General features: G+C 38.6%; 1 protein-coding gene across 1 annotated transcript in view; it reads right to left on the minus strand.

Moving 5' to 3' along the window:
* Positions 1-336: 336 nt before the first annotated feature.
* Positions 337-18,954, minus strand: part of LOC143389961 (fibronectin-like) — a 50,785-nt gene continuing 32,167 nt past the window's right edge. The window contains 16 exon segments of the mRNA XM_076842651.2: positions 337-408; positions 725-856; positions 3,249-3,355; positions 3,855-3,980; positions 5,917-6,072; positions 8,274-8,412; positions 9,509-9,783; positions 9,786-9,962; positions 10,938-11,027; positions 11,194-11,373; positions 11,593-11,682; positions 12,567-12,743; positions 13,632-13,719; positions 14,566-14,762; positions 15,914-16,003; positions 17,808-17,990. Of these exon segments, the coding sequence (XP_076698766.2) occupies positions 337-408; positions 725-856; positions 3,249-3,355; positions 3,855-3,980; positions 5,917-6,072; positions 8,274-8,412; positions 9,509-9,783; positions 9,786-9,962; positions 10,938-11,027; positions 11,194-11,373; positions 11,593-11,682; positions 12,567-12,743; positions 13,632-13,719; positions 14,566-14,762; positions 15,914-16,003; positions 17,808-17,990 (2,279 nt within the window).

Here is an 18,954-nt window from a genome sequence, read left to right on the forward strand (position 1 = left end):
GAAGTGTTTGGGCAACTTTCCTATTTAAACTTTTGGTAACATTATTCAATACATTATGCAAACCAAATCACACAGAGAATCATTTCATTTAAAATACTGAGCAGTATTGACTATTCTGAAGCAGAATAGGCAACATACTGCCCTCATTTATGAGAAAAGTCTCAAAACACTTCCCAGGGTGATGCTTGGAGAAGCTGTGAGTTGAGCTGAAGCTGGAGTCTCCAGAGCAAAAGGCTAAGAAAAGAAACAAACATTCAAAGATGGGATCTGCTAACATCACTCGACTTCGGATAGACCATGGCAGACACAGATGCTTGTTCCGTTGGGTTGCAAATATTACTCTCTGGAATCTTCTTTGTCACCCTGCACATCTAAAGGCATGAAGCATTCGATTGGGCAATCAACATTCTGTTAATGGAAGAAGAAGAGAATCAGTAGCAAATACTCTATAAAGTATATGGGGGTGTGGGTTGGAAGGGGAGACTTGTGACAACTGTTCATAGAAAAGAAACTTTCTAGTTTGAAGATCCCAGCCATATACTGAGCAATGAGAGATGTTCAAAAATTCAATGATGCTTTAGGATACAGTATTCCACACAAGTCACTTAAGAGATCTTTAAAACAACAACAACAACAACAACAAATATTTGGTTCATTCAGAAGAAAGGAATCTGCAGAAAGAGATTCCCTGTCATGCACCCAATTACATTTAGGGAGAGTCTACAGGGGCAAATTGACTTATAGTGTTTGTTCTCTGATGATATCTCGGTGTATACTGGTTGGGGGAGTGACCTGAGGAGGGGCCTTCAGGAACAGTTGAACCACCTGGTCTGTAACAGTTGTCACAGAGCCAACCCTGGAGGAGAGAGATGAAACAAATGGAGCTTATGACAGACATCCCAAGGGCATCATAATTAGTGCTTGAGTTAAGAATTTCAGCTCTTGTGCATTGGTCAAATATAAGCAGTTAATCACTAAAGAAGCACTGATGAGAATCTCATGCATTTGCAACTCTTGGAATACATTTTGGTTTATCACCAAAGCTCACACTGGCCTCTGCATACACTTTGTCTTTCTCCTGGAATTTCCTCTCTTCTCTTCCTATCTAAATCCCACTCAGTCTGCTAAGTTTGATTGCAGTCCCAACATCCTCAGCAATGTTTTTTTTTTTTAATACTAGATGATGGAAGAGATTGTTTCAAAGAATCCTAGAGCTTTTAAAAGAGACTTGAGACCACATAGACACATACCTTCATTATACAGCAAAGGAAATAGAGATCCAGGGGAGAGGAGTGGCTTGCTGAGAGAGAGAGGGAAGTCACACAATGGGCCATGGTTTGGGGCTGCCACCATGGAGTTGGGCTGATGCTAGCCATGGTCTTTCCAGCATTGTGTGGCTACTCCCTTCCTAAACCACCCTGGCCAGTAACATGGAAGTCTTGTCTCTGGCCAGCAATGGAGTGGAGCATAGGAACAGACCACGCTACACCAATAAAGCTCTCTCAGATTTTTGCCTGAAGTGTGAGGAAATGAGAGTTCTCTTTCTCTGTTCCTAAATTGGGAGACGGTAAATTTGAAGCTGGTCATGGATGTTACCATAAGCAGGGAATCTACTAGAAAAGAAAAGGTAGCCTAAGAGCAACAGACTCCATATGCCATGGTGGGAGCTGCCCCTCAAGCTGGTAGATACAGAACTTTTCAGTTATGGGAGACATTTTTGCCCACTTAACTTGAACAGGACTTTCCTCTTGCAACCCAAAGAACAATAATATATTCTTTCTTATTTTTTTAAATATATTTTATACATTATTTCATATCTTTTATATATTCTAGACATTTTCCATTTTGTAGCCTACTTCCCATAACACCTAACATAATGCAGGTCAATGTCTACCTACAGAATCAGGAATGTTCCTACTCCTGTCATAAGTGGTTCATTGAGCACTTTGGAACAGAATAGGGGTCACAGGGGAAAGGTTTCATGTTCATTAAGTAACAAAGTGACTGAAGTGTGACCAATGTCTACTTCCCAATAAATTCTCCTTTACACATTTTTATACCAAGATGACTGAGTTCTATGATCGGTCTTCATGAGAGAAAGAGGGGGGGGTTTGAAAGAAAGAGACCAACTTCACACTCTAGGGATGGAATCAGATCAGTTTCCTTGGACTGTGTCCCTTGGTAAGGTGATGCAGAGAGAACCCTGAAGAAGCTTCCCTGATGCCAGATGAATCTCCCCAAAGTACATTTTCCATCACGCTCATTTTCTTCTTGTGCATCTGTAACTGGTTAATGCCAAATATATCATACTGTGGACCTCGCCTGGGGTGGAAGCATGTTTCCTTCCCATGGATCAGAATTTGGAGTGTTGTTAGGAAAGGCATGTCTCCATTGAAAACGAAGGACGATGACCTTCCATTACTTTCCAGTTACAAGAGTCATTTCCCTTTGAAATTTTACTTATTTGGGAGAGGCACAGCATTCTGTTGTTACAATGAAGGAGGGCATATAGTAGAAATAGCTGAGGAGTACTGGCTTAAATAGTGGATTTTTTTGCCATCTAATTTTTGACAAGAAGACACTTAGGCAGAGGTTTGGTTCATGGAGCCCACCTGGGCCAGTTCATCCTGTCCCTGGGGGTGTGCTTACTGTCCTTCTGCTCCCTCAACCAAATCTGAGACACCCCAAGTCCAGCCAGTTTATTCTTCTCTTTTCCATAAACCCTTTCTTGCTGACTCCAGTATAGTCAGAACTGTATTTGTCAGACTCAACTCAAAAACCTTCCTTAATTAGCTTGATTTTAAATACATACTAATTTAATTTCTGACTATATCATTAAGTAGAGCCATGACCACTTCTCATTTCCTGTTTGTCCCATTTACTTAGCATATTGGTAGAGCTAGTACAAGGATATATATTTGGACTAAGAGAGGGCACAAAGTGGAATTTTCTTAGACCCAAAGTATTATTTGAAATATTTCACAACAAGGCCACAGGGAAATTGTCCATCAGCATAGAGCTGGCTACTCAGTGCTCCATAGCAGGTAACACTTCCAGTGCTGAAGAACAGAACAGCCTGAGAAGAGCAGACATGGGGAGGGGCTGTCTGCCATTCTCAGGGAGGATGCTCCAGAGTCTTATCAACTCTTCATAAGAGGCATGGAGGCACCTTGCACACAGCATGTAAATACAGGAGCCTCCCCTGTGTCATATCTAAATTGCAGGGAACCTGGCACATCCCATCTTACCTGCTGGCCTCCAAAGCATGTGCAGGAACAAATGGCACCTAAAAATTCCTTCTACCACCGTTCTCCCACCTGGTAAACCTTCCCATCATCGTAGCATGTTGTTCCATCTACATGTAGGCACAAATCAGAAGCACATGTAAGACCAAGAACAGCAATGCAGACTCAGCTTGATACAAGGGTGGGTTCTATTTTATCCTAAATTTGTATCATCAAAGTCCAAATTACTCAAATTTATATGAATCATCATAAGAGAGGTACTACTTCTCAGATCTTAAGGCAGCATTTCCACAAACTAGATCTAATAGGTTCAATGGAAATCATATTTTAAAAGTTGAATTGACAGACCAATAGAGACTTCTTCCACCATTTTCACTGCAGATAATGATCAAAATACTCAGAAAAGTGCTAAAGTGGCCTGTAATAACATTCCATCATGACTCCTTTTTGAGGCTCACCTCCACTTTTCCAAATCAAAAGATGAACAAAGCCTCTGTTCAAACCTCAAGGGGACCTAAAGTCTCCAGTCCATCCTGTGAATGGGCGTTACAGCCCCTAATGGAAGTGGGTGTGCCAATAGAGCTCCGGAAACCATTCTCAATGATGTACCGGGATTGCACTTGAATTCTCCTTTCCCATTGCCCAGACACGTGCAGCTCAGCATCTCGCCGTTGTCTGCCCTGCGAGTCCACTTCTCCCCAATCTTGTAGTTCACATCATTGTCGTAGCACCATTCTATGTGGGTGGGAAAATCACAGGCAGAGTTATTTGTGTTCTGACTCTCAAGAGAAAAGCACACTGGGATATAGGATTTTAAAATCCACATATCTCGAAAGAATGACAAGTTAAAGGTCACAATCCCTACTGTGAACTGATTCTTCAGTTGAATTAAAAATACAGTTTCTACTATTTATTATTTTCTAGGCCATTTTAAGGCACTCCACAGTAATCATGTCATAGCACTTGGTCAATGATTTCCATTTAAATTTTCATTAAGGTTTAAAATTGTGGTGAATGAAAGCAGGATCAGAGTAGTCTTTTAGGAATATATATATATATGTATGTATATATATATATATATATATATATATATATATATATATATATATATTTTTTTTTTTTTTTTTTAAAGTCAGTTTTGGATTTGCAGAGACCTTAGATACAAAGAAGTGCAATGAAACAGATCAGCATTTTCTTTCTGCCATGACCTCTTGCATGTAAGTTGAAAGAAAGAATAAACATAGATGACAAAACAATGATAAACCCTGGCTATCATCCCTACAAATAGAGACCTGGTGCTGAAGAGGATCCACAAGTTCTATGCCTTTACCATATGTAAAAGATGACTTTTAGTCTCTGAGATTTATACTAAATAGAACACACTTAGGAAGTTTACATCAGAATGCATTTTTTCTTCTAATTTATAAAATCAACAATTCAGTCTTCTTAAATTGGAATAAAAGGCATTAAACAACTATGACATTCAAGCAAAGAATATGTAAGTTGATCTAAAGACACTCATAAACAACCCTAGACTTCTGCTCCCACAATTGCACCTAATACTTACGCAGGCAAAAAAACAGGCAGACTTTAAGAAAGTAGTTCATTTTCAGAAGTTAAAAACCAACCACCTCATTGCTGCCACATGTTAGCACACCCAACTCTACCGCAGTGCACACCCATACTTCTGCTCAGCCTCCCAATTTTATATACCATTTTCAGGTGGCCAAGCTCAGAAATCTACACTGTAAAAATCAGTTGGCTTTTGAATTTCAATCTGGATTAAGCCATTTCATGTATACAAGTCAACTAACAACTTTTAAGAAATCTTTAAAAATCTGTTCTGTTTTACTTCCATGAATATGATTTCTGTAAAAGTTGATAAAAGGGTTGTTTATATGGTATAATGGTTAACACTTGTAAAAACGAACCATTGGTCAATAATGATTATATCTCCTAAAATCAAAGGATAAGTGAAAGGTTATAAATTCTAATAGTAACTCTCAAGGCACAATAGATAATCCTAGGATCACTGTAATTTGAAACATTAAAATCTCTATAATTTGAAAATCAAATATATTTTGGTGAAGTGGCTTTTAAATTATGGACAAGTAGTATATCTGTACATTTTCCTTTACATTACTAGCAATATTCAAACTATGTGGCTGGTGTGTGTGTGTGTGTGTGTGTGTGTGTGTGTGTGCACGCACACATATTCAATGTGTATTTGTGATGTGTGTATATAATGTGAGAGTGTGTGTGTACATGTGTATGTTTGATTTGTGCTAAATGAGTATGAATATGAATCATCATCTTGAACCACATTTAACACTAAAGATTAAAAGAGAATTGGGGTTTCTCTGACTGGTACTCTAAATGAGAACTGACTCCACTGAGTTTGACTTAACAGAAAATTTCAAAGGCATCACCAACAACTTGCTTTAATCAGTAGTTGTATTAGCATACGACTTGAAATGAAGCAATATTCAACAAGTAAATTTTCCCATCATTTTTCAATGATGCAAAATGTTACTTTGAGTCCAACAGTTTTCTCAAATATTTGGAAGAGCTTGTGTCTACCAAACATGACTCCTTGGTACGTTAATGCGAATGTATGGAACTGGAGGAGATGGAGGAAGAGTGGATGGTCAGAGCAAGCTACTCTACTCACTAGATGAATCGCATCTGAAATGCCCACTGCCAAAGCCCAAGCACTGGCACGTGAGTTTAAAACCAGTTTCAGATATTCGCTCCCATTCATCTCCAATGTCATAATGGGAAGCCGAGTAGGGGTCAAAGCAGGTGTCATCAATAGGTTGGTTTGGGCCTATGAGCAAATGGAAGAAAAAGCAAAAGAGACCTATTATTTGTGGTTTGGAAGAAGAAGAAGAAACCAGAACATTATATACAATGACTTAATCTAACAGAAAAATTCCGGTAGCTCTAAAATTCCATCTGCTCCATGGATGTATCAGCCACTCTCATAAATGATGTAAAGGTGTAGCCAATGGACACTTGCCACCAGCATCTGAAAAGGAGACCATCTTTCACTTTTGTCTTCAATTGTAAAAATGATCAAATCTGGTAAATCTACTTTATAGAACATGGAATCGACCTTGAGGCAATTTAAGCCAGGTAAGAACAAGGGTAGCAATGCCTCTCCATCAGGACCTGAGTGACCTTGAGTTAATTATTTAACATCTCTCTCACGAGGCCAAGAAGCCAATGTATTGTCCTTTTGCCAACCTGTAGAAAGTGCTCACTAAACTAAGAAATATTATCAGAGGCTACCTTCTGCTTATGATGCAAAGGTCTTAGCATTTTTATATACTGTTATAATGCAGTCTTCACTTTTATTATTGCATCTTTTTGCATAATAGTTTGGAAATCCTAGATTTTGCAAAATAGTTATTATGATAGTAAAACTGATTTTATTAATAAAACCAACTGTTTCAAATAGGAGAAATCAAATGGGAAGTACATGAGTTAGGACTAAGTAACAGTCTCATCATGTGACCGAAGATCTTGTCTCCTTATGTTTTAGAAAAACTTGTTTTAAAATAATTTGTGTAAGCCAGGCATGCTAGGTACACACCTGGAATCCCAGCGACTCAAGAGGCTGAGGTAGAAGGATTGAAAGTTTATGGCCAGCCTCAGAAAAATAGCAAGGCCCTGTCTCAAAATAAAAACTTTTAAAAAGGACTGGGGTTGTGGCTCAGTGGTTGAATGCCCCTGAGTTCAGTCCCTGATACCAATAGCCAAAGTCAAGAGACCCTGGCTATCATGAAGAACACCACTGCCAGGAATACGGAGTAGGAAAGAAAAACAGAAAGAACTTAAGACTGTTAAATGGGGATTCATTATTCCAAAAATATTCAGGAGTTAAAATTCTATCGTAACTAATGTTATGGAGATGGAATCTTTTAAAGAAAATAAAAAGATGTGGAAAAGCACAAAAACCTTTATGCTCTCAAAAATTCCTTTCACACAACAATTTTGCCATTAAAGCCACAAAATGCAATACCTAATAACAAAGACAAAAGAACCTCCCCCCAGCCTGCCAGCAGTTAGCTGCTATAATTCACCAAAGTTTACACATATAAAATAGTAGTCTTTTGTCAGATGAAGAATAAGGCTGAAATTATATAACTGGACCCTAGGATGGAATTCTGTCACATGGCATAGACATGAGTTACCACTCCTTTTTGGTGTGGAGAGAGACCCTTCCAATGGGAAGATTCAGGATTCAGGATTCACGATTTTGATTTTTTCCTATCTCATGTTCCTGGGTGAATAACATCAGCTGCTGCAAAGTAAAAGCCAGGTGGCATGCTACTGGCTTGAAAGGACTTGCAAAGTGCTACAAAGAAGAGTGAGTGGTTGCCGGGCACAGTGGCACATGCCTGGAAACTCAAGCTACTTAGGAGGCTATGGTAGGCCAGCTTCAGCAATTTAGCAAGGCCCTAAGCAACTTAGCAAGCTCCTATCTCAAAATAAAAAATAAAAAGGGCAGGGGATGTAACTCAATCCCCAATACCCATTCCCCACCCCACAATAAAGTCAATGGTCATTTAACCTTTATGATGGTTTTACACCTATATCATCAGGAGAAAAAAAGTGAAATAACTTTAGAATTAGGAAGCTCTTTGGATAAAAATGGGTTGCAGAGGAGAATTTCCCATTAGTATTGGTACTAAGAATCACTCTAGGGGACCACAGCATGGTGAGAAGGAAGGGGTACGGGAAAGTATACCAGGAAACCAGTGCCTCATATCAACTCAAGACACTGGGAAGGATTCAATACTTTTGGGCTAAAAAACTGGCCTGTCATCCTAACACTGCATGTGTGTTGGTGAGGACACTTAAAGTTAAATGAACTTAAGGTTGCTCATGTACTTCATATTGATGGTAGGCACACTTCCCACAGTTGCAAGGCAACAAGCAACAAAGGAACAGTCACTAGGAAAAGCCTTCTCTGGTGCAGTCCAACAAGGAGCATGTGCCTAAACCACATGTGAATTTACATACCAGGGTTGCCCACAGTCACAACCTCCTCCAGAACCTTGTGCCTCTTCAGGTTTTTCATTGCCTCCACTAGGATGATGTAGGTGGCCCCTCAGGTAAGGCCTGTCAGAGTGGTACTGGTGGAAGTTCCAGGAACTCGGAACTGCAATTATTGGTACAGCCAAAATGGGGAGAGAGCATTATAGTAAAGAACAGATGCGGGCTCCCCTGGTCCCTTATCATTAACCCTCACTGTTTAAACAAATCAAAGGGAAACTAATAAAGACCAGGGGTATATAGGAGTCCCAACTGGCCAAGGAGAGAAATGGAATGAGCATGGAATAGTCACTTCTCTCAGATTTTCCTACCCAAAGTCTGCCTATGTGCTCCATAGTTAGCAGGAGCCCTCAACAACACTAGCCGCCTCTTAATCCTACTAGATGTGGCTCTGTAGAAGCCCATGGAAGCCCTGCATGATCCTTTCACATCAAGCACAGACACTGCTCTCTGTGGAGACAGTCTGGCCATGCACAGTGGGCAGTAGACCACAACACAATACAGAGTCCTTAAAACAATGGCACATCCTCAAACTCAGGTTTCTAAGCTCAGGAATCTCCCACAACATAGTCATTTTAAAAAACTGTGCCAGTGGGACAAATTAAAGGATGGGGTTTTAGTAAGAGAATCCGTTACTTCTAACAGCTGACATGCACATCTCCTCTTACATTCTTTTTCCTTGTATATACTACAGATAATGGGATTCTTCAAGGACAAACTAAGAATGGTGCACAAATGTAAATTCAGTGGAATATCTTTCTTCTTTTCTAAGATCATCTCTTTGTTCATCTTACTATGGAGCCTCCAATGTGTGAAGATAATACAAATGATTTCATTCTCTACTGAATAAAAGCTAATGACGCTCTCTGGTACATCCTCCCAAGTAGAGCCATATGGACTTTTAATAAATGATCAGTGCTTAAATGTGCCATCTCTCTAAAAGTTCTAGAAGTAGCCATTTTACATCAGAGCCTCTTAATCCTACTAGTAAGAAGCCCATGGGAATTGATAACCATTACCAATTAATAACCATTATCAATTCAAGCAATGAAGACTATTTATCAACCTGATCAAAGCCCCTGGGGAAATCAGCAATTCTCAGATTACAAAACACTTTCCCAGAAGGAAAACTTTGTCACTTCTTTCCTCTAATTTATTCCTTTCTGAGCTTCCCAGCCACAGGCAGGGAGGGAGCTGATTACCTGTAAGGTTTCTTCTGTCGTGCCAATGGGCTGACATGAAATGATATACTCAGAACTGTCCTGGAATGGAGTCCAAGAGATGGTTGTCTGAGAGAGAACTTCTTGTCCTGTAGAGGCATTTGGATTGAGCTCCCTAATGTGAGGGTAGAGGTGGTAGTCTACTTCTTCCCTGGGGACATGAATCTCATCTATATTCGGCGAGTATGGTCTTGGCCTATGCCTTACGGGAGTGACTGCTGTGGGTGGTGTGGTTCTCCTAAAACCATGTTCCTCATGACCATTTGTTGCCCCAAACTGGGCTGCCAATGGCTTGTGCCAGGAAGCTGAATACCGTTTCCATTGTCAACCCCAGGGCTGGTGATGAATGGGGTCTTTGGTACTGTGGAGGGAACATCCAAGATCTCTGGTCCTTGAAGTTTGGGGTGAGGAAGGGTTACCAGTTGGGGAAGCTCATCTAGCCAAGAGAGGTTATAGCAAAAAAAGCAAAGTGCGTTAAGTTTCAGTAAGTAGCAACCATTATCAATTCAGGCAATGAAGATTGTTTATCAACCTGATCAAAGCCCCTGGAAAACCAGCAGTTCTCAGATTACAAAAAAAACCACTTTTTCCCAGAAAGAAAACTTTATGATTTTTCTCAAAGGTTTCTTTATAGTTTAGAAAAAGAAAGTGTTAGCATGAATTTGTTAGAGACACAAAGCTTTGAACCATTGAGCACCACAGAAGCTGCCTCTGTTCAAATTAAGCCTAATGAAACTGCAATGTGTAGTGCCTCCCCACCCCATTCTCTTCTCTCTTTAAACCTGAGAAACAAATTATAGGAACTAGAATCCACAGCGATCATGTCAGTATCAGAAGTATGAGAATTACAGAGGTTTAAATCAGAAGTATGAGCATTGCAGAGATTTAAATCAATAGTTTTCATGGTTGGAAATGGTAAAAAGAGGTAAGAACACATATTTGTTTTGAAAGCTTTCCTATTGCCATATGTACAGCATTTTCTCCAAATTGAACTAAGACTGAATGACAAAGTAAAACATTATTTAGTTCCAAATTTCAGAAATCAAATAATAAGACAATGGGAGGGGTTTCTATCCCTCCTTTTTTAAAAAAAAAAATAGTCAACACAAAGTATAGAAGAATAGCAATAACAACTTGGTTTTATATTTTATATCAGATATGAATTTTTGAAAGGTAATAACAAGGTTTTATATTGACTGGCCTTTTAATAAATAAATAAATAAAATGGAATTCTACAGAGGATGTTCAGTTATTCCTCCTGTCAGAGAGTACAAAATATACACTGGGCAATTAGAAAAAACATCCAAGAGATACGCATCAAAACATGGAGAAACCCTTTTCACAATGCAAAATCCATCATTCATTAGTTTAGTCTTAACGTTCCTCTCATTACCTGGAAAGTGCTTTTTACCTGTCTTTTTCCTCCCAATCAGGGGCTCACTCTTCTGGTTGTTCTTCAGGGCAATGATGTAGATTGTGTACTCGGTTCCAGGTTCTAGGCCTGATGGGCAGAATAGAACGTCATGTCATATGGAGGGTACTGTGTGGAGAATGTCTTTTGAAGTGCAGGGCTTCCCGTTCTCATGATATAGCATCAAAGATACAGATGGAGTTTCAAGACTTAGACTGTCAGAGGGAGTAAAGAGGAAAGGGAGGGAGCACAATACCAGTAATAGTGGCCTCTGTGACACCAGGTTGGGGCCGAGGGACCACTTCTCTGGGAGGGGACCCAGGCTTCTCATATTTGATGATGTAGCCAGTGATCTTGGCACGGGGTGGTTGCCATGCTACCAGCAAGGAGTTGGGGGTGGTAGTCAGAAATCACTGGTTGGATGGTGCATCAATGGCTAAAAGAAAGCAAAACTAAGTCTCAGAAAATAAAAGCCAAGAAAATGGTCCCATATCCACCCCCCAGCCCTTTTAATCAGACTTAAGAGAGTGAAATTCTGTAAGCTCTTCCCATGGTTCACAGGGAGTCATATTACAAACACCCTTCATTTGTTTCTTAAGTTCATGTGTCTGATTATACTACAAGCCAGTGGTGTCCCTCAGCACAAAGCAGTTACCAGTGGAGGCATCGATGACCACGGGGGAGCTGTGGGCATTGTCGTTCAGGGTATACAGGTAGATCTTGTAGTCCGTGCCAGGTTGCAAACCTGGGATGTGAGAGGAGATGGTTTCTATGTGTTCTTCTTTACTAGGAAAGTTTTCAAGCACACACCTGCAATTTTCTTGGCTCATCTACCCACCCATGTTTATACAGACCATGGAAGTGGTCTACCTTTGAACAATAAAGTAGAACATAATGTGGACATTAACTGTTATTGTGGAGCATACTTAAAAGCAAATCACTAATGCAGAGAAGGACCTCCGACTAAAATAAATTTTTAAATGCAAAAACGCTACTTTAGAAGCAGTCCTCTTGGAGAATGAGGGGTGCCCCACTGAGTGTACTTTCTCTATAGGGTAATTAGGTGGTCATTATTTGGTACTTGGAATCAGAATTGTACAGCACAAAAAGACCTAAATTGATCTATTTTATCAAATTCCCTCTGAACTTTGACCTTTATTAAGTAATGTTGTTTGTCTTTATTAATTATGTCTTTTTAAAATCTATATTAATGCTAAGAACTATACACCACCATTTCATTTTTTTTTCTTTTCTATTTTCATTTTTTTGTGCTTCTGGGGATGGAAGCCAGAGCTTCACCAAGTGCTTTACCATTGAACCGAATCCTCAGACCCTATTTCTTTTGGTTTTACATTATTTTACTTTTTTTTTAAATAAGAAAGGGCATAGGGATGAAAGAACAAATCTGATAAAAAGCCATTTCTCTGAGACCACACACTAGACCAAAATCAGAGATTCAAAGGACAAAACTATTTTGGTTATGGTATGAGAATAACTGTTTCAAGCTTTGTTATCATAAAAAATTGGAAATAAATTGAATCATATAAGACATAGAATAACTAAGAAGCTGGTTTACATTGTGAATGTTGATTGACTGTCACTTGTGGTGAAGGTGGTGGGTCCCCTCACCTGTGATGGTATAGCTTCTGACATCTGGGCCGATGGTTCTATGAACTGGGGTCTGGCCATTGACTGGGACAGCATCAACTTGGAAACCAGTGATCATCTCGGTCTTGGTTCGCCAGTTAATGGTGATGGTGGTCTCAGTAGCATCTGTTACATGAGCCCTTCTGGGAGGGCTGACATCTGCATGGGATTATAGCTAGAGATTAGTGCCTGCCTGGCCCATATAGGTGAGATTTCGATCTTTTAAAACATTTCTTTATGTTTTAAAAATACATCCTCTTCAGAAAATACATTGATTAAATAATTTGTAGATTATCTCCCTTGGCATTCAAAGAATGTTCAACAGTAATTAGAAAATATGGAAATAGTTACATTGCGTGCCTTTTTCTTTGAAGAACTGAAAAGCTTTATAAATACTACCAGTGGTTCCCAGGTCTGACTTTATAGTACCTACAAATACTTCAGTAAGTATTAAAATGATTAATTTACTGTACTGTAAAAGTGTGTGGTAGGAATTATAATAGCATGGCCAGCTAGCAATTATATGTATATATAGCCAGTATTATTGCTAGTATTTCGTTGTTTTTATGGGGCTTCATATCTTTTCTCTCAACAGAAAAGATTCTATTTTATCTCTATTTTATAGATGATGGAACTTTTGACACTTTATGTGACGGCTGAAAGAGCGCACAGCAAGTTATTGATGGAGCAGAAACTAAAATCTGGGCCAAATTTGATCCCATACTTATGGTGCTGTTAAGATACAGTAGAAGTCAACATGTCCTCCCCAGACCTAACTCCAGGAAAACAAATTCTAACAAGCGGAGCCTAAAGTAGCTGTTAGTCCTAATCTTTAACACCAGTGTTATACCATTATGAAAGGATTTCATTTTAGGTATCAGTGGAATACTTTCTGAAGGGGCAAAAAAGGTAACAGTCAAAAAGTTAGGGAATCCCACCAATTTCCACATTGGGATTCATTCCACTTTTAACTTAGTGACCAGAGAGATCATTTATCATTCTTTGTTTATACAGAAAATTTTGAAACTAGAAAACTGGATTACTTACTCTCGAGAGTGGTGATGATCCCCTGAGCTGGTCTGCTGGTCAGTGTGTCCTTAAGACCATAGACACTCACTTCATATTTGGTAGCCACCTAGAAATAAGGGCTTGGTGAGCTTTAGCAGTGTCATTGCAAGAAGCCCCGGGAGTTTCACCATGGCTTAGATAATTCAGTGGTTATTAGTAAAAAAGAAATAAACTAACAAATCTCACAACACTGTCAATTCCTAGATTAATTTCATCTCTATACTACAGATGACCAGCAACAGACTGAAATTAAATGAATTTTAAAATGGGCTTATGCCCAAGTAAGCTATAACTCACATTTTCATGTAAAACTGGTGATGAAAAAATAAGAAAAATGGGTAATAGCCTGGTTTTTTTTTCTTTTATGATATGACAGGTGTAAATCAAGAATTTTTATGGTAACAGACAAAGATAATTTTATTTTCTGTCTCTGAAACCCTTTTCTGTAGTTTCCCTGTAACTGGTCTTAAGATATATATTAATTCTCTGATACTCTAGCTAGTTTTCCATATATAAGTCTAGAAGGATTTAAACATTTTTTAATGAGGGTAGGGTCAAGTTGGTTGGTACAATCTGGAGAACATTTCTTGCCAAGATGACATCACTCAAAAAATGTATAACTAAATGAATTTATGTACTCAGCCTACTGATATGCAAATTGCCCCCACATATATAGAATACTTCCAAAAGAGCTGCACAAAATCTAAAGCTATTTATAAAATTCTGTTCCAATAGTCATCTGGAAAAGCTTAGGTCAACAAAAAGCAATTCTCTTGATACAAAAATCACAATAAAATTATTTGACAGGAGAGGAAAAGATCAGTTGGATCAAGCATGAGATTATGTTTCTACCACCTAATAAACTATGTAAGAGAGGCTCTACTTTATTCCAATGACAGAAGTCACTTCTTACCATGAGTCCTGATACAACCACAGAGGTGCTGTCAGGAGCAAGGTTGATTTCTTTCATTGGTCCGGTCTTCTTGTCTTTGGGGGTCACTCGTACTCGATATCCAGTGAGCTGGACATTGGGTGGTGTCCACTGGGCACTAAAGCTTGTTGGTGTAATCTGAGTAAACCTCAGGTTGGTTGGAGCAGGGATGGCTGTTGAGATGGTCATTGGTCAAAGATTATCTTACAGGAAGTGGGGAGAAGGGAACATAGAGTGAATTCCAGGAAGTAGAAGGGATAGCTCTTGTTGGATTAGAGGATTCCCTGGTCCAGAAAAGATTCAGAAGGAGAACGTAACAAGAAGGGATACAAAAGGAAGAAAGTTTGCTGAAATGTGTGTTCTATATCTGCCAATTCTCAAATCCTGAAAACACTTTAAATACTTGAGCTCAGTAGTCTCTGTATCACATTTGAAGACCAGTGTTTAAAATACTGTGGGAAGTAATATTTTCAAGTGTTTCAATGTTCAAATAGTCCAGTTCCATCCTGTATCTCTCAAAGTAAGACAAGGTCTGCCCACTGTCAAGTTAAAGAAGATACCAAAGAAGCTTTCTGTGCCCAAGAAGAGACTAATTTGTCAACAGAGTTAGTGGTGATGATGCTGGACATAAACTTTCTAAAACTGAAGACATTATCCTGGACAGATCCAATGCAGGTAATTCTTTATGAATTGAGAACTTTTGAAAATTAATAAGAATTCAGTGTTCATTTTATTTAACCCAGATTCAAATTATTTAACCCTTCTGGGACTTCCAGCAAATTTTTATTTGAGTTGAAATATTCACTAATTCTATTTAATAATATACTCAAACAAAATTGTGATATATCAACTTCCTTTTGGGAAGTCCTTTTTGGACTATGAAGAACTAAACACACTAAAATAGGCTTTTTTAAGGGAAAAATTAAAAGCATTCATATTTAAGAAAGAACATACTGTCTCATGAAAAGAAATGTCCAGCAACTCTAAAATAATAAAGTTTTTGAGATATTCTTCTTGGGAGTTTCATTTTGTTGTTTTGTTTTTGTTTTTCTGTTTTTTAAAGCATAGACAGCAAAGTTTCTGAACTAATTTCAGTCCACTGTGGAAGCAGGAGTAGAATGTCACTGACTGAATTGCTAATTATAAATTACTAATTGTTGAGTGAGATGTCTTTTAATTTTCAAGACCACTGAAGAAAAAGTAATGACAAGGCTTCCCACACCATCATCACCACAAAAGACAAGGTGTATATTTAGAAGTAGTGTTTCATTTTGTTTTTTAAAATCGGTAGGCAAGGGCTACTTGATAAGCATGTTGCTCCAAGACTCACGTGTTTTCTGTCTTCCTTTAAGAGGTATGCTCTCATGGTGTTCGTAGACACTGGAAACACTGACTAAATATTCAGTCCCAGGCAAGGGGTCTGAAGAGGCAAGTGAGACTCATTTTACACTTGTGCTTGAAGGTAGGAAAAACCAAAGTACTCCTGGGACTATTTCAACTGATACCATATACAAGCTTTCAGTCCTGCAAACAACTTACAACTATGTAAACATGGATACCTGGAGACGGTCTGTAAGCAGGTGATGATGAAGGGTCACCTTGCCCTGAGTCCTCTCCAAGCCCTGTCCTAAGTTCTTCCTCTGTATGACTTAGTTCTATCTGCACCTATAACCAGTACCTCTGGATGTTTGGTTGGTGACAACCGCCCCCCACTTTACAAAGAAGAAAGCTGAGGCAAACAGAAATGATCATTTTTAAATGACTTGCCCAGGATCATTCAGTGATTGACCCAGGTCAGGACCAATTGTCTTAATAAGCTTTATTGGAAAAGGGTCACATGATAAAGGTATAGCAATCAATTGAGCCATATTAATATATTTTAAAAGTTTAGCCTACATCCATGAGTAACCCTTTCTCCCATTTTGATATAACCAAAGGGTACAGAGGAAGCTTTCCAACCTTTGAACTTCTGCTCACTATACCCTCATTCCCCTATATACTGTTGACTCTTCAGTCTTTCTGCAGAGGGTCCTGCAAGGTTTGGAAAAGGACCAGAAGGGAGGGCTAGATGCTGGAACATCACATCTTCCTTCCTAGTTGCCAGAGGCAATGTAACTTAACAACTGGGGACCTCAGTTGTTTCATCTTTAAACAGGATAATAATAATTCTCTAAGGGGGAAATGGCTACCTTGAGGTCATAGCATTAGGACCAGAAGGTCTTAGAACACATGAACATGTAATAGGTATTGGTTGAGCAGGAACCAACATGCAATGCAGGGTTTACTGTATATCAGGTGATGAGGTCACCAATGGTTCCAGAATGCTCTACAACAAAAATAGTGCTGTGGACGCTATCATGCAAATATAAGGATGTTCTCTGTCACCAGCCAGCAAGTAAGAAATCAAGATCATGGTCACACATAGCTGCCTTTCTTTGTGTTTTGCTTTCTAGAACATGTTGGAAAGGAAGAGGATGTTTTGAGACCATCATTTAGGAATGTCCCTAAATGTAAGCCATTTCTGCTTATGTGGAATCTTTGATGTTCTCACACATTGTATCACAATAGTGAAATATAATAAGAAATGTTTATGTGAAACACAGCACCTCATTGCAGCCTACTCTTATTTTCTTTAAAAAAATATTCTGTTTCAAAATGGCAGGGACTAGAAAGAGACAATTTCCATAACCTGTTTAATGTCAGTTGTTTTCTAAGACCTCAGCCTTCTGAGAAATCCTGCCAACAGATGCTTTTTGAAGTACAAATTAAACTTCTGTCCTCACAATATCCTGATCTATCCCAAGCAATCAGTCACTGTTTTTAAGTTTTCAAATGTTAAGTAGATTATCTACTGATACTTTAACAAGAAAAAATGACAACACAACAGATTTGGGGACACTATTTTCAATCTTTATTTTTTTCTCTTCTAAACACTTAGATTTAGTCAAATAATTTCTCTTGAAATTCACTTATTTTATGTGTTTAGTTGAAAGCAGAATGTGTTTGAAGTCTTGGAACATTACTTTTAGGGTTTTCCACTAAAGTTGTAGATATCAACAGTATATTGAGATAGCAATAAGTATTACGTCTTTCAGAATTTACAGAAGTGGACTTGGGACTTTAGTTTGGAGCTCGTCTGCAGCTCTTCTTCGTTAATTCTCTTTGAGAATTAATACATCTGCTCCAGGCTAGTGTTTATTCAACAGATGTACCCGACTGCTTACTTGTTAAGACCACTGCATTGTCTGATGGAGAAATCGACAACTCTGCAACATCGTCCTCGTTTTTCACAGGTGAGTAGTGCACCAACAGGTTGCTCAGCTCAATAGATGAAGGGGGTGCCCAGGTGACGCGCATAGTGTCTGGACCAACATTGGTGAATCTCAGGTCCATGGGAGGAGGGACAGCTGGTTTCAAATAAAAAGGAAGATTATATTAATATGATTTTTAAAGTCAAAGCTCACAAATCCACTGAAAAGGTAAAAAAAAAATCAATATTTCATGCATAAAGGAAAAAGAGTCATAATCATGCAAATAGTCTAATCTAAATCTAATGATTACTGTTAAAAAATCAAACACTACATTCAGTACTGTTAGGCTCCTTTAACCTTTCTGCCATCATCGGTGTGTTCTGAAGAATCATTTTAATCTACTTTTAAATAGGTTGATTTTTACATACATGATGAATACCACTTAAGATTCTTTTATCCCAGGCCAAAGAGGCTTAAGTTTCCACACAGCAAAAAGAAACATAGCGGGTATGTTCCAAAAAAAACAAACACACATGCACACAGACAAAAGACAAGAAGGTCCTAAATGTCCCCCAGACATGAAATATCTATGATCTAATGGCATAGCCACAATTTCATTCAGTGAATTCTACTTACAAGTGAGAAGGGTTCATGCAAATTGGTTCTCAGTACGTTTCTTACCATGCAGGGCAGAGAACCTTTAAGATGTTGCATGCTTGTCCCCAGACTGTGGTTAAAGAGGAGTTCCTTTACCTTATGATAGCAACAAAATCTAGCATATGTTGAAGTTTATTTTTCTTGTACATCAAAACAACCCCTTCCATTCTACTGTAAATTTTGATGGCTTTATAGTCAGCTACAAAAAAGGAACATGGTGGAGTTTATCCAGAGGTAGAAGGAAGAGTGTAATGGCATATTCTGGAAGTACCTTTCAGCATGAACTGGTGTTCATCCTAAAATTTGGTATTTATGTTAGGAATTTAAAAAAAATGCTAGGTCTACAAATTTAACTCACCTCTGCTGCTTTGTATTTACTAGATCTGACATCTAGATTCCTCTAGTTTTATGCATACTTGCAGTTTAAATGAAAGTGCACTTAAGACTCTTTGCATACGACTTC

This window comes from Callospermophilus lateralis, unplaced genomic scaffold (genome assembly GCF_048772815.1).
Source record: "Callospermophilus lateralis isolate mCalLat2 unplaced genomic scaffold, mCalLat2.hap1 Scaffold_129, whole genome shotgun sequence".
In the NCBI taxonomy this organism is placed as follows: Eukaryota; Metazoa; Chordata; class Mammalia; order Rodentia; family Sciuridae; genus Callospermophilus; species Callospermophilus lateralis.